The sequence below is a fragment of the Nilaparvata lugens genome, chromosome 3 (assembly GCF_014356525.2).
Source record: "Nilaparvata lugens isolate BPH chromosome 3, ASM1435652v1, whole genome shotgun sequence".
Lineage (NCBI taxonomy): Eukaryota > Metazoa > Arthropoda > Insecta > Hemiptera > Delphacidae > Nilaparvata > Nilaparvata lugens.
In genome coordinates, this window is record NC_052506.1 from 38,026,181 (window position 1) to 38,041,683 (window position 15,503).

The 15,503-nt window shown below is 32.6% G+C and overlaps 1 protein-coding gene across 16 annotated transcripts in view; it reads left to right on the forward strand.

Moving 5' to 3' along the window:
- Positions 1-921: 921 nt before the first annotated feature.
- LOC111054356 (period circadian protein) overlaps positions 922-15,503 on the forward strand; it is a 105,034-nt gene continuing 90,452 nt past the window's right edge. For 14 of the 16 annotated variants that reach the window (XM_039423699.1, XM_039423697.1, XM_039423700.1 and 11 more), the window contains exons 1-2: positions 8,773-9,302; positions 12,634-12,746. In XM_039423699.1, the coding sequence (XP_039279633.1) occupies positions 12,685-12,746 (62 nt within the window). In that variant the 5' untranslated portion in view covers positions 8,773-9,302; positions 12,634-12,684. Of the gene's footprint in view, positions 1,193-8,772; positions 9,303-12,633; positions 12,747-15,503 lie in introns of those variants that run through there. The other 2 variants (XM_039423696.1, XM_039423703.1) reach the window with 2 other exon arrangements.

A 15,503-nucleotide genomic window follows, 5' to 3' on the forward strand; every position in this document is an offset into this window, starting at 1 on the left:
TGAGGCAAGTGGAAACGCTCCGTTTAGTCTTGTACCAAACGAACTCGTGCTTAGTGTTTGTTCTAAATTTTATTGCTATAGGTATTGCTTCCGCTTAACATAGAAATACAATTAAAGTGAATCACTGTTTGATAGTAGAATGGAGAAAGGTTAGCGTCTTTGAGACAGTTTCAAACAATCGAATCTTTATTAATGATTAGATGGCTCCAGATTTTGTATTTATGAAAAATTTACATTTTCATACAATTTTTTCAAGGCTCAACACATTTAAAATAGACAATAAATTCTTATACTAGTATTGGCTATTGAAAAACCAATATTTTTACTTACTGAAAAGCCTGTATTTTTACTTCTAAAAATTTAATGTATTCAATGTTTCGAGAGAAGAACATTGAAGTGAAACTGACTTGATTTATTTTTATTAAAGTTACAGTCATCCAATATTTATGAAACAATTCATTCTCATCTTTAGTATTCAATCCACCTTTGTAATAAATTTGAATGGCTCCAATTGATTGGAAACTTTTGAGTCGAATTGTAGGGATTTGTCTATAATCTATATTTAAATTATAATAATAATTCAATAATTTGTATTCCATTATCATCAATATGATTGTAATAAACATTGCTTTGTTTAATTGTAGGGGAGGAACATTTTCCACGGTTGTTTCTGTTCTCATTCGTGCATCGAATAATGAATGAATTAATGAATATGAACGCCGGTAATTCAAATACTTGCCTGCTATATAAATAGAACTGCCATTTCATTGTCTACAGCGTTTGATTGTCTGAGTCGAATCCAGACAAATGGAGCTGCGCAGTTGCATTTGAGCGTCTCTCTCACTCCCCTCTCTGTTTCTTACATGTGCTGAAGGGATGAACCAATGAACAACACGATCTCTGGGCGCCAAATCACCCTTCTTTACGTCTGCGCGCTAGCTGAAATTTTCACGACCTGTGACTAACCAGTGTTGAAATGCTATTACTGATTCATCAGTTCCCGTGTTAAGTAACTCTTTCAACTTATATTTTTACCCGGCGTTTTTATAACTATTGCAATACAATGTTGTGTGAAGTGCTATTAAAATTCAAATAAGTGACCTAATTTTAACTAAAGTGTGATATGACTTTGAAGTTACCTGGACAGAAACTTTTTCTTAGCAGTGATTTTTAGACGACTTCGAACAAAACGGTGAGTTTGAAATTTTTTTGTTGTCAGTGAATATTTTTGGTACTAGTGCTTCATCTGTTAAATAAGCTACTTTTCATATTTCAGAAAGGATTTTCCATAAAAATAAGGTATTCTGGATTACAAAATTACAATTTCTCATTTCGACCAATTTTGTAGAAAAATAGTTGTAATCCATAATATAATAAAGGAAAGAATTGGCTTATACACGTACGGGATAGGAAATTCACGAATGGCGCATCATCACGTCTGAACTACTGGACTGATTAACTTGAAATTTCGCATAATGTTTCCTAATTCACCGAGGATGGGTATAGACCTTTTAAATTCATCAATATTTCAGTAGGTCAAGTTCTAAGTTTGTCAAGTTGTTAATTAGACAGACCCTGCCGAGCATATGGTGCACCTGCTAGTTAACAATATATTGTTGTATTTACCAGTGGTCAATACAAGCACACAGTACACTGAAAAATGAAAAAAAAAACAATATTTGCTGAAAAATAATTCTAAAAGGAAACAATAAATCGTATCAATTAGCTCGCTCTCTCTCTATCGGTTACTCAATAGAATGTTTTTGTATCTCATTTTTTACAAATTTGAATTCTCGTGGGGCTATTCTGTGTCTTGTTACATGAGCACAAAACGCATGGTTTCTATTTCAGGTCATATGCGCCTTGAAACAACGTAACTAAATAGACTACCGGTACCGTACTTGTTTTGTATAAGATGTTACGACTCATGAAAAAGTTTGAGTTCATGTTCTGGATTGCATAACTCTCAAAATTGTATTTTTTCTTAATGTTCTTCTGGATTGCATAACTATCAAAATTGTATTTTTTTTTTTTGGTTAATGGCATTATAATATGATTTATAATAATTATAAGCTATATTATAGCCGAAACATGTCGTGATTGAACAATTTTAAAAGGGTACCGTACTTAGATTTATAATTTTTATTTATATCTCTCAAAATTGTTATTGACATTACAACTTTTGATAGATAATCAACCCGATTTTATATCATTAATGGAACAGCTATGAATAATTAAAATGTCAGTTGATTATTAAAACTACAATCAAACTCATTTTTGGAGAAGCAGAAACCAAACCAGCAATAAATTGATATTTTTTAATCTAATTTTATGGCTTCCAGTAAACGGAGGCCATAGACGGATGTTCCAGGAAAGTGGTGCCAACATTTTTCTATCGGTTATTATGTATTTTCAGGCAAATAATTTAAATCTGAAACGTCAAACTTGCTGTTTCCCCAAAATGATGAAATCTTCAAAATTATCAAATTATCAGTTGAATTTCAAGTTTTTGATGTTTAAAAAAGAATATATTCTTAAAGAAAATTTCTTTGAAAATGAAAAAATACAATACGGTATTTTACCTACAAAATGAATGGTCAAATAAGATTTTTAGAACACTTGGTTTCAAGCTGCGAAGTGCCATAAGGAAATGGTTGTTCTTTCTCCGGATTTAACTTGAAATAATGCAAAATATCGGTTGAAAAATTCCTTATCATGTAGAAGTGTAATCAATTTGAAAATTCATCTCTCAATATGATGAAGTGCAGAAGAAAATATCACGCATTCGCTAAAATAAAATAATATTATGAATGTAAGCCTACTGTACATAAGTGGGCTACCTAATAGCTTTGTACACCTGTTGTGCTGTGCCCCACCTCTCTTTTAGTAAAAAACTGGGTAAAATACAGCTATATCTGTATCAGAAAAAGGCTATCTCAATGTTTCTAAGGAGAAGAAATTTACCAAAGAGTTGAAGAAACTCTTTGAAATCTTGCATGAGAGCATAGTTGAAGAAACTCTTTGAAATCCTCCCCAAAAATTAGTTTTCACATAGAAAACTTCACAAGAAAGTCATGTATACCTCTCTTGAGAATTGCAAATTCCGTACAATGTGCCATTCCTAACATGGGGCTAAGACCGCAACCTTCTACAGACATTTCTACAACTTCAGTCAAGAATAATATTTGAGATGTATTTATTCCTAAAGGCAGTGAGAAATCTAATACATATATTTTCTTTGATGATCTAGTTATGACTAAAATTAGCACCTGCTACGAAAGTTTGTAGGTAATGATTGTTGTCGATTATAAAATAGAAAAATACAAAAATTAACTATGTTCAAGCATATAGAGAAAGAAAGTCCAAATCTAAATAGTTTATAAATAGAAAGTCGGTCGAACCAGAAACCATTTGACACAATTATTGAGATAGTTTGTCATTCCAAATAACTTCAGATTCAAACAGATCTGAGGAAAAGGAATAAGGATATTAAGGTGAGCGTGCACTAAGTCGGTGGAGCGGCGCGGCGCGACGCGCAGGAGAGCGGACAATGGAAGGTCCGTGCACTGCGAGCGCGGCACGGCGCAGCTCCGTTTTGGACTAATTAGACGTGATGTGGACTTGTCAATTGCGATTTGAATTATAGTTGTTGAAGTTCTGATTGAAGTCAGCTCTAATTTGAGGTTGTGATAAAGTGGCAGACGTGAGTGATGAATGACTCAGATGAAGAAATGTTATTTTTGGCAGTTGTGGATGAAGCAGAGGAAGAGGAACTATCAAGGAAAAAGGAGAAAATGTGGGTAAATCTCATTAACTTACCGTAATCGTAGGTAATTGATCAGAATGTGAACTGGAATACGACAGAACAGCAGGCTGTTAATTAAAGCAGAGGTCGAGAACAGCCGAGCCCTCACGAAGTTACCCGAGCGCAGAAAATTTCCGACCTGACCTCCGTGCACTCCGGCGCGGTTCCACCTCCCGACCTAGTGCACGGAGGTGCACTTTTGATCACATGTAATTAATTCGAGGTCGGAAATTCTCCGCGCCGCGCCGCTCCACCGACCTAGTGCACGCTCCACTTTAGAAGGTCGGCGCATAATATAATGATTTAAGATTGAATTAATATAATTAATTTAAAAAAATAATTCAATTTAATTATTATTAATATAGTTTATTCGGGATTATAATGAATTATTTTATAATGTTACCTATCATATCATAATATGTAATAATAAAATATCATATAAATGAGTTATAACTCTTTTTTTATTATAATTAATAAAAAATAATTAATTGAATTTAATTATTATAAATATAATTGATTCGGGATTTTAATGCTTCTGCCTGCCTATGCACTGCCTGGTAATGGGTTCGAATCCCGCTGGTAGGTGTGCAAGTTTGATCAACCCTCGCACTCATTCCATTGTCAACGCATAAGCGGAAAGCCTATGTGGGGATCATCCGCAATAAAAATAAAAGCGAAAAACTGAGGATGATGCATATTTAACGAAATTTTTTGCAAGAATCCTATGTTGGCGAGGGTTTATAAAAAGTATAGTGGATGCAGTCCTCACAGTTCTCAGTGCAAAAAGTGCATTATAGAGCTGTTTTATAAGTTTTTCCATGTGTTATCCCATTTCATATTTTTTTGCAATTCCACTCCAAGAAAACTAGTCACTTCAACAGACAAGCACTCCCTCCCATTTGAAGCATTCAGGTTTGAAGGTTCAGCATGATGTCCCGTCACGGCAAACCTGATATAGTTGGATTTAGTTATATTCAACTTCAATGCATTATGACCAAACCAATTGTTGAGTTGATGCATAGCCGTTTCAGCCCTAATCATAACTTCGCTATCATCCTTACCAGTAAGGATTGATTATAGATGATTGATTATGTCAAGAGAGTTTTTTAAAAGCTATAATAAACACAACAATTTTCTCCTATTCAACTAGTATATTGAAGAACGGAGCAAGATATGTGAAGAAATCCATCTTTTTTCTATGTAACGAAAACATTACTTTACAGTGTTATTCAAGAAGGAAACAGTTGGGTAGCGGTAGGCTACTCATATATTAGAAGCTACTAGAATATTATTCTTGAAAGTTCAGCTACAAGTTCAGTTACACGGTTATCTTGACTGCTTATAGCTACAAGGAAAAGGTATATGGCTTAACATTTTCAATTGAGTTGAACAATAATTTTATCTCAGAAATTTTGAGATGGGTCATCTCCCTCAGCATCACCTCAATGATGCCACTGACTCAGCTATACAGAAATGAAACAAACTGTTAAACGAATATTGTTAATATTTATACGATATTTCTGCTTTAGATTTCAATCAAATAAAGTACGTTGTATCGGTACGTAAATTTGTATCTCTCAATCTCTGTATAAAGTATATATGTATGTAGCAATTCTGCTTTACAGTTCAATGTTGCTTCGCAATTCAGCAGATTTCCAACTCAAAAGAAAAATACAAGAGTACAAGAGCACAAAAAACATTATAATCACTCTAATATCGTTTCAGCCAATAGAGCGTTCGAAGCAGCATGAAGCTTCTAAAGAACTGGCTCATCAGTATAAATAAGCAACAAACTAATCATGGAAACCTTATAAGATATGAATTTTTAGTTACCTGAGCCCTGAGATTCTGAATCGAGCACATCGACTGAGGATGACAAAGACAATAAATGTAAGTTCGAACGAAAGATGCTTAGAAAAGTATATGGTCTCGTTAAAGAGTGACAAGAGTAAATAAGGAGAACTAATGCTGAGCATGAAACATTATAATAAGAGGCCGTAGTATAGTATGCCTAAGGCCCAAGGATGCTCGTTTAGTGAGGAGGTAGAGGCAAGAGGACGAGGTCTAGATAGGGGTGACTCAATATAACACAAATTCATGTCTGTGTTATGAGGCAACCGCATCAGGAGAGTGAGGTGAGATTGCAGTAAACCTCTATCTAGATCTCCTCACACATGCGGCATGCGGGCGCCCTATAACACAACATGTACCTATTTTGTGCTACATTGTGGCACCCCTTTCTCGACCTCGTCACTAAACAGATCTGGTAAACCTGAAGAAAACTTAAATTTGAAACTCCATATAAACTGCAATCAAAAGTCAATCAACTGCAATTGTCTGGATATAAAAGAAGTCAGTAGCACTAAATATCTTGGTGTTCTCATCGATGAACTTTTGAAATCGGACATCCGCATAAAATTCATCTTTAATAGAATAAGATACTTTTCCTTCAAATTCTATGAAGCGAAATAATTCTGATTCAAAGTCAGCTGAACATGGTGTACTTTGTGCTGGTTCAATCTATAATTCTATATGGGATAACCGTGTGGGGTGGCTGTTATAACTCACATTTGGAAGAACTTTTCTTATGCCAAAAATTGATCATAAAAACTATTCTAAATAAACCTAGACTTTTCCCAACCAATTTGACTTTTCAAGAATTCGATGCTCTCACAATTAGACAATTATATATTTTGAATGTAGTAAAATTTATTATTAAGCATAAAACTGATTTCCCTCCTACAAATAACGCTGCCAACAGTCTATACAACCTAAGGCCTACAACAAATAAATATTTAATTTACAATACAAACATAGAAACCATCAGAAGACAACTTATATACATAAGCAGTAAAACCATTAATACAATCCCCGAACAGTATATTGAATGTGCGAGAATAAGTAAAAAACTTAAACAGGATATCAACACCTGGATTAAATGCAATTACTTCTTCTATCTACGAGATGTTTCTTTCAAAGTTTACTCTTCTGACTTGTGTGCTTGCTTATTCTGCAACCCTTTGTAATTCATCTAGTAGGCTTCAAATCTTTTTTTTAACACCTGGTGCCATCGGTTTCTTTTTTCCATCCTTCCCTTATTATTCTTCCCCCATCCCATCCTTTCATATCTACCGTCTATTTACTTTTCCTGATACCTTTTAACCCTCTCAAGGATTAAAGGTTTTCCTAGTACATGGATATCCATAGTTGGAAAAACCCTTCAATCTTCCATCCTTTTTTTGCACCACTTTATTTTTATTTTGTTTTAATGTGTATTGTTGTTGTTGTTGTTTGCATGTATTCTTTTTGTTAATCTCTGTATTGGACTTGTATGTGTGTGTAAAAAGAAATAAATTAAATTGGAATTGAAATATTGAAGTAAAATCGAGAAGGGAAAGGGGCAGACCGAGAATAAGAGGGAGGATGAGGTGTTGAGGTCAGAGATGATTACTAAAGACTGGTTATAGAAAATAGAGGATGAAGAATGAATGGATTCATTGAAGACAGAGATGGTGGAGGAATCAATAAAAGCCCGCATACTGGCCGGGCTGTAGTACAACACTAAAGACTGCAAAACAACGCATACCACTAGATAGTATGAAGCTTATTTTATCAATGAGTTTACAATAATTATTGTTTTGAACACGGAGGAGCGATTTATATTCCATGTCCATACTATAGGTACCGGTATATTCGGATTGAATACAAAATTAATCCCTAAATTTTCAACAATATATTGGCAAAACTTCAGAACGTACATTCCGTTACGTAACTCTGGAATAACCCACACCAAGTATTACAATTATAACAAAAATAGTAGAAAAGCTAGGGGTTGACTCTGTAGGGATGCTGTTTGGCTCAAAGAAAAATAAATGTCGATCGCATTTATTAGCAGTCCCCGTAATCGCCTCTTTTGTAACGCCTGTCTGCCTGTCAATCCCCATCCTGCCGCCCCTCAATAGAGCGCCAACTTTTTCAATCGACGCGTTTATATAATCATTTTTGTGAATGAGTATTGCGCTGCGCTATTCTTCTAATTCTTCGAGGGTTGAGCTGTCAATAATGTCTACTTTCGGAATGAATACCGACTATTTTTATCCGTTATTTGTTATTTCATTCAATCCTTGCCCTAATAAAACCCAAGGGATGGAAAAATACATTATTTATAAATGTTGTCATAATTTAAAACAATAATATTATTAATAAACTCAACATTATTACGGATTTAGTTTGAGCAATAATTACTTCTACTGTACTATAATATTACGAGTATTTCAATCCACTAATACTAATAACTCGACTCATTGAGAAAAAATACTCTTGAATAAAAATGAATGGCTCAGTCGATGACAGTTGCTAGAACAGTCGTGGGTTCGAGTCCCACCAGGCGCATAGTGATTTCAGTCCCATCTATCATCCCATTGCATTATTCACGCACAAGTAGAATAATACATATGTGTGTGAAATAAATCAATGCCAATTATGTAGTCTGTCAGTGGTGACAACTGGTGAGCCACTTTTAACGACATTGGCGTATTGATAAAATGTAGTGATAACCTCGATTTCTGTAAAAAATTAGTTTGAATCTACTCGAAGTAATCGACTAAGAAATCTAATGGAATTCAGTGACATTGTCGGTCCTTGTTGCCGTGACGCAACCGGATTGGTAGAGGTGTCACGAAGTTGAGGGGAGAGCGTTAAGTCCCCCCCTTCCAATGTACACCAACAAAATATAGTCAAGTATTTTTCCTTCGTTGCCTGATGTGTGCTTGAGTCCGTCCTGTCTGATGACAGCTCTGATTTCCATTATCTCTCCTTCGTCTTCTTTCTCTCTTGACGTAATTTCGTTTCTCTCACTCTGAACCGCAGCTCCCCCACTCGCCCCGTCAAAGCAGTGCTAAATGGCGAAACAAATTGTAGCGCGTTGCTAGCTGCTCGCTGGCTGAGAGCCTGAGACTGAGCAGTGAGCAGTGAGCACGTTGTCTAGACACGTGAATTAACACACAGTCGCTCACTCTCACGTTGTCGTCGCTGCTTCTCACGTTCAATTCCTTAGCTTCGACAGCAATCTGCATCTTTCTAGTGGAAAATACTCAGACCGCGCGTCATTCATACATTCGGCTGTTTGTACTTCCAGTTTAATTTTGTATTGAATACTACAGTAAATTTTCTCTGAGCCCGCCAAAGTTCGGCTCAGATTCATATTCGCTAGGCTTGTTTAGGAAGTTTTGGAAATTAAAATAAACGTTACCTAGAAAACGTTAATACATGAAATAATATTAATAGTATATTTTTCATGGGTACTATGATGACGTTTTCTATCGGATTAATGTTAACAATCATTGGCATCAGATTGTTTCCAATAAAAAACTTGAATTTATAATAATTATATTATACTACAATAATAGCATACCGTACTGAACTTCAAGTACTGCTTTATATATGCAGTCGTGCATTGATAAACAACGCTTCAATTGATGTCACCATCTACTAAAAAGTATGTTTTATTTTTTGGATTATTATTTTTATTATTTTTCTTTTTAAAAAATATACTTGTATGACAAATAAATTGAGTCATTCTAATCAGAGCCTTTTATATTGCTGCCGAGAGTGCCAAAGGTTTCCTAGCTGCTGATTGTTGTTGATTATAATTTTTCTTTCATCTTCAATCGGATGATTTGATTGAGAAAAATATCAGGAACCTATTTTTTAAGAATGTATGTCATGTTGTTCAGTGAGCTGTGAGCGGCTGCATCAAATCATTCTATAATAAATTATGATAAAAATTATAATTATGATTATAGCATTTATAAATTTCAGTGGGAAAAATATTTCCTCTGCTATTCCGATATCAGGTATATAGTGAGTACTAAAAATTTCTACAGGAATAAAGTTTTATAAAACTGTCCCCAGAAACTTCATGTATTTAGTAATAAAATTTCAGTTCGGATTCAGAAATGTTCGCGCACTGTCATCTAAATTAATTAGTTATTGTTAAAGCCATCATACAAATAGGCCCAATTAAGCCCAATTGTTGGTTTTTGTCATTTACTGCTACCAGTACTTGGATTTATTTGAAAAAAGAATCACATAATTATTATATAGAAAGACTAGCAGGAAGACGTGGTTCAAAATTTTACAAGAGAAAGACCAAAAGAAAAGCAAAGAGATAAAAAAAATGTTGACAAAGATCAAGTACCGGTATCAATCATCAACAAAAAGCAAGGATCAATAATATGGGCAATCCCAACCTCCGTAATTTCACTCAAGTCCCGATGAGAGATTAATATAAATTATGTATTTTGGGAAAACGTGTATAAAGATAAAGATATTTGGGCGTGTCTCTAAGAAGATTTTAAAGGATTTTCCAACTTTTCCCTGCACAGGCTTTTATACTCATTCTGTATTATCCTTCGACAGTACAACTGAAATATATTTTTGTATGGATGATTTTGATAATCCATTTCAAAGTTGGAGTTTAAATTTAAACATTGAAAATTTCGTGCTCTTTGAACTAAGAGTTATTTTCTAATTCTCCGCTTATTTGGCATAACGATTAAACATTGAAATTGATTTTTCAAATTAGCTGTAATTGAAAATATTTTATTGTTTTCTGTACGGTATTATTTTTGAGCTGTATATTTTGTAGACCTTTTCATTGAGAAAAAGTTCTGGTTTTGAATTCTCGTAGACCCAACTATTTACAATACTGTATCTTGCATTATGTGTATTGCGTTATGGTATGAAAGATTGTTTTCAACATTTTATCACTGGTATTTCTTTAAAAATACAAGAAAAATCCTCTTGCAATAAATCGTGTCATCTCGTGGATTCAATATACACCTTGAGTATTCGACAGTGGAGATAGAATAATATTATTTTGATTATTTGATACCTACTAGCAGATTAATACAATGTGCACGATTCAAGCTCACTTCTTTAGCAAAATCAATCATTCCAAACAAATGAATCAGCAGGTTACATATATAAAAAAATTAATAATGTTGAAATGAACACGTAGAAACAAAAATTAAAACAATAAAAATTGAAAATTTCTATACTTTTTATGGTATACTTTTGAAGGTTTATCTCATTTTAAATGGGAAAGTTTATAAGCCTATATGGTCCAAGCATTCCAATAAAATTCGATTAAACTATCTTTGTATTTGTATCATTCAAAACAGCAGAAAATATTAGATTATCCAGTAATTCTTATAATATCGGTTATTCAAATTAACGCACAACCTAGATATAATTTATTTTTGTTTTTCTACTTTGTAATAATGATCCTCATGTTATGACTGGGATTTTTAGCATGGAAAGACCTGCCCACATATTGACGCAGGGACTGTGTGCGGCAAATGGAATATGAAAGAGTCCCACACAATAAAAATGGCGTAGGTTTTATTGTTCCAGATGGAACAAACAGAATCAATAGTACCAGTATGGTACCTATTCAATTAGCGCTCAAAGGTATTCCTTTTTTGAGAGAAATTGTATCGAAATTAATAATATTACATCTGTCAATTAATTATAAACACACTAGGCCTATATGGAAGTTGGCCTCTAACGTAACTGAAATGTACAGCAACGATACCTGAACTTGAGTGCAAGTCTTTTCGACTTATGAACAATGGTTTTCATGTTACTGTGTATAATGAAAAATACAATGTTAGTGAAATGGTATGCAAGCGGCTGCCCTAATATTTATACTTAATTGAAAAAGTGTGGGTGTCATAAACCAACGACTCGATTAAAATTTGGTCCTATATACATTCCATCATTTCTCCATTAGGTACTGAAAATAAATTAGAATTTCATACATGAAAATCATTCTAAGAAAATCTCCAACTAAAACTCTCTCACTCTCAACCATGCAGTTACTTGGTGTGTTTTCAGTATTTGAACACTAAAATAAAAAAGTAGACTGGTACTTGTATATGTCAAACACTTATAGCAGTCGTTAGGTCATGTCAGAGGCCCTGAAATTGATCAGTTTTGCAATCTGAAAACTCTGACTCCATACCTGAGCCAGCCAGGTCTATTATTATTATCATTATTATTATTTTTATATTTTTTTGAAATTTTTCACTGAAAATGAATTTTTCTTATCTTCTGTCATTCTTGCTTTTTTATTATTCTTCATTTGTTTTGTTTGTAAGATTTCTTTTTATAAGTGTATTTTTCATTTTTGTTTGTTATATTTTCTATAATAAACTCCCTTCTTCTGGGGGTACCAGGACGAAGGAAAAAGGAAAGGGAAGGAATTATTATTCAAACACTTTAATGAGTTTTGCCGAATAAGAAAAACTTAATACTTCCTACATTAATAATTTATAAGAAAATTGGAGTTTGTTACTACATACTCTCAATTCTAAGATTACAGTCTCATACAGTCAATATTCTCTGAGCAAAATGAAAGTGATTTTAAGTCTATTTTAATCGTATTGTATAAGTACGTATTTCTATTTAAAACTATTATATGAAGAAGGAAACACTAAATGATCTTCCACATCTAAAAAACTCTAATTCCACTAAATGGATAAATTTTATTAGACATGTTGTCTTATCTCATTTATGAGATATCTTGGTAATTTGAATAATAATAAAAAAGAATATAATTTGGTGACATTATTATGAATTTGATATCCTACGGAATAACATTGCTCTTCTTTATTCATTTCCACATAAATAATATCTTCAAGCTATTCATAAAAAATATGCAACAATATCGTACTGTACTTGGCATCAAAGCTTGAAAAGTCCAATAATTATCCGCAGAATTTATGAATATCCATTTCTCAGTAGTCTATGGTATTTTGTTTCAGTTTGAAGAGAGCAACAATATCATACTCTCAGTCTCTACCGACTGTCATATAATGAGTGTTCTTACATCTGAGGCTAGGCCTGGATCACCAATGGAGACTAAAGACTGCGAAAGGTTCGTCATTTTTTTGCTACCTTGATAGAAAAATATTGAAATTAAGTTTGACCGAATTGATTCTGTTACACAGTACTTCATAATGAAAAGTGAATAATCTAAAATTAATGTATTGAAATAGAAAATAAGCAGTTAGTTTCAATATGTGATGAGAAATAGTAGGGATAAGAACCAATATCTTCATAACACTTTTCAACAGAAAGTACACCTTCTCACCACCAGTCTTGTCTGAAACCAAACTAAATGAGAATATTGCTATTAGGCCTCTACTCGTACAAATAAATAATCTATTGACAGTTAGGTCAATATATATATATATATAATATATATATATATATATATATATATATATATAAATGAATATCTGTTTGTGTGTTTGTTCCCTATAGACTTGAAAACTACTCGACAGAACGTCATGAAACTTTTTGGAATATGTTGTGTGAATATTTTGAATGGTTTATGACCAGAAATTTTAATAGGGGGGCTAATAATAATTATTTATTAATTCATTTACAAACCTATGTTTTCGAAATTTTCGACCGAGCGGCTACTGAAAAAGGAAAAGATGATCATGATTCAAGATAATATTGTGATAATATGATTTAGCTTCTAAAATTACCAGCTGTAATAAACACGTCACGGGAAATGTTGGAAAAAATTATTCACCTCATGAAAGATAGTTGTTCATATTGCATTCATTAATAAAATTACTGAACAATGACAGAATAATTTACCAAAATTTAGCTTATATTCATCCTAAAATGGAAGATGGAAAGAATATGGAATTCTGTGTGATTCATCATACATCGCATATTTCCTGGACCATCTATTGACAATCAACAACTACTATGAAAACATTAAATTCATCTTTAAAACACTGATTTAACCTACACCGTACCTATTTTTTTAACAATAACTGATAGATATTACTATTATATATAGCGTATGACATTTTGACACATTTACCTCTCAAATATATTATGTGCTTAGATATTACTATTAATTGATTGAGAAGAATATGTTTTTGGAATAATAAATGCTGCATGACTAAGCACTTAGGAAGTCCGTATTGAGATGTTATTGAAAATATTGATTGCCAGATAAATTTAATGATTCATCAAATAAAGTCAAGAGTGACATAAGATACCTTTTGATGATAGACTTTTTGGAGGTTCGAAGTTCGCCGGGTAAGCTAGTACTAATGAATAAATTCTGATCTTCTCAAACCATCATTAAATATTATAGACTTTACAGCTCGTAGCTCTGAAAAATATAGTGTTCGTCAATGATTTGGCATATTTTTGGAGAAATGCAATTTTTTATTGTATTGTATAATCATTAAATGTTTTTTAAATGCTAAATCGTCATGAAAAATTATTCAAAATTTCAATCAACCATCTAATTTTACTAGAATTGCGGAATAAATTGATTTAATTTTAAGTTGATATTTTAACGGTGAGAAGACAATAATTACCGTACGGTACTAGTAGCACTTCCAAGGAACATATTCTAGACTTCGTTTAAAGTCAAGGTCTTATTGGTTTTTCAATTTTGAATAATTCTCAAACTATGTTGTATTTATGTAAACCTGTAACAATGTTTTTTCAATATGAGCGCAGCAGCAATAACTGGATTGAACTTATTTTCAGCGTATTTATAAATGAGAGAAGAGAAAATCCAATTTAAGTTATTTTATTGCATGAATGAATAAAGCACCTATTTACTGATGGATAAGCTATTGAAAGCAAAATCTGTTATAACAGTCCATTGAGGCATCTCTTCAGTCTGCAATCTCTCCGTTTATGTAATGTGAAATGTTAATGAAAATAGCACATCATATTATCGCTAAAAGTAAAGTGGGTTAGGTAGGTACTTTATTCACTCCCTGATGCTTTATAATTGAAGGGTCTGATGACAAAGGCACAATTGAATCTCAATTCAATTGTGCGTAATGAAATATATTTCTAATCGATTCCTTATCCTTCTTCCTCTCTTTTTTTTTTCTCTCTCTCTCTATATATAAATAAATAAATAAATAAATAAATAAATAAATAAATAAATAAATAAATAAATAAATAAATAAATAAATAAATAAATAAATATATTGTCACGTTATTCTTTATATTAAATAACGATTAGCCTCCTGCTTGGCATCAGTCGGTAAAGCATGAGATTTAATATAATTAGGTCGTGGTTTTCTAATAGTATTCAGTCTTAAAAAATCTTGATAGGCCTAGATATGGGCTTCTCCAATAACTCTTGTAATTCAATAAATAATAAATATATATATAAATGATACTTATACTATAGAGTTGAGGAATAAAAAATAAATTGCACACCATGAAAGTTTCATACATATATTACACAAATAATGCAAAGATCAATCGAGGCAAAAAATATATATAGAGCGATAAAAAATATAATATAAAAATAGAACAATAATTGAAATCAATAAAAATATCACAGGCTAACTTTATATTCTAGATTTATGGCACGAATCATTACCATGTGCCTTTATCTTAAAATCATATGCATTCTTTGCATGTAGCTGCGATATGCGCTTGCTAATACTTGTCGACTTGGATAATTCAATCAAAAATATGTGCTCTAAGATCAGCTTGATAAATTAGCCACTAATAATCCAAATATATATATATATATATTAAAATCTCTAGTATTTAGTAGATTTATTTGTATCGAATATATATTTTTATCTCAGGGTGCAAGATTCGGCACCTGACGGAATAGGTAGAGCCA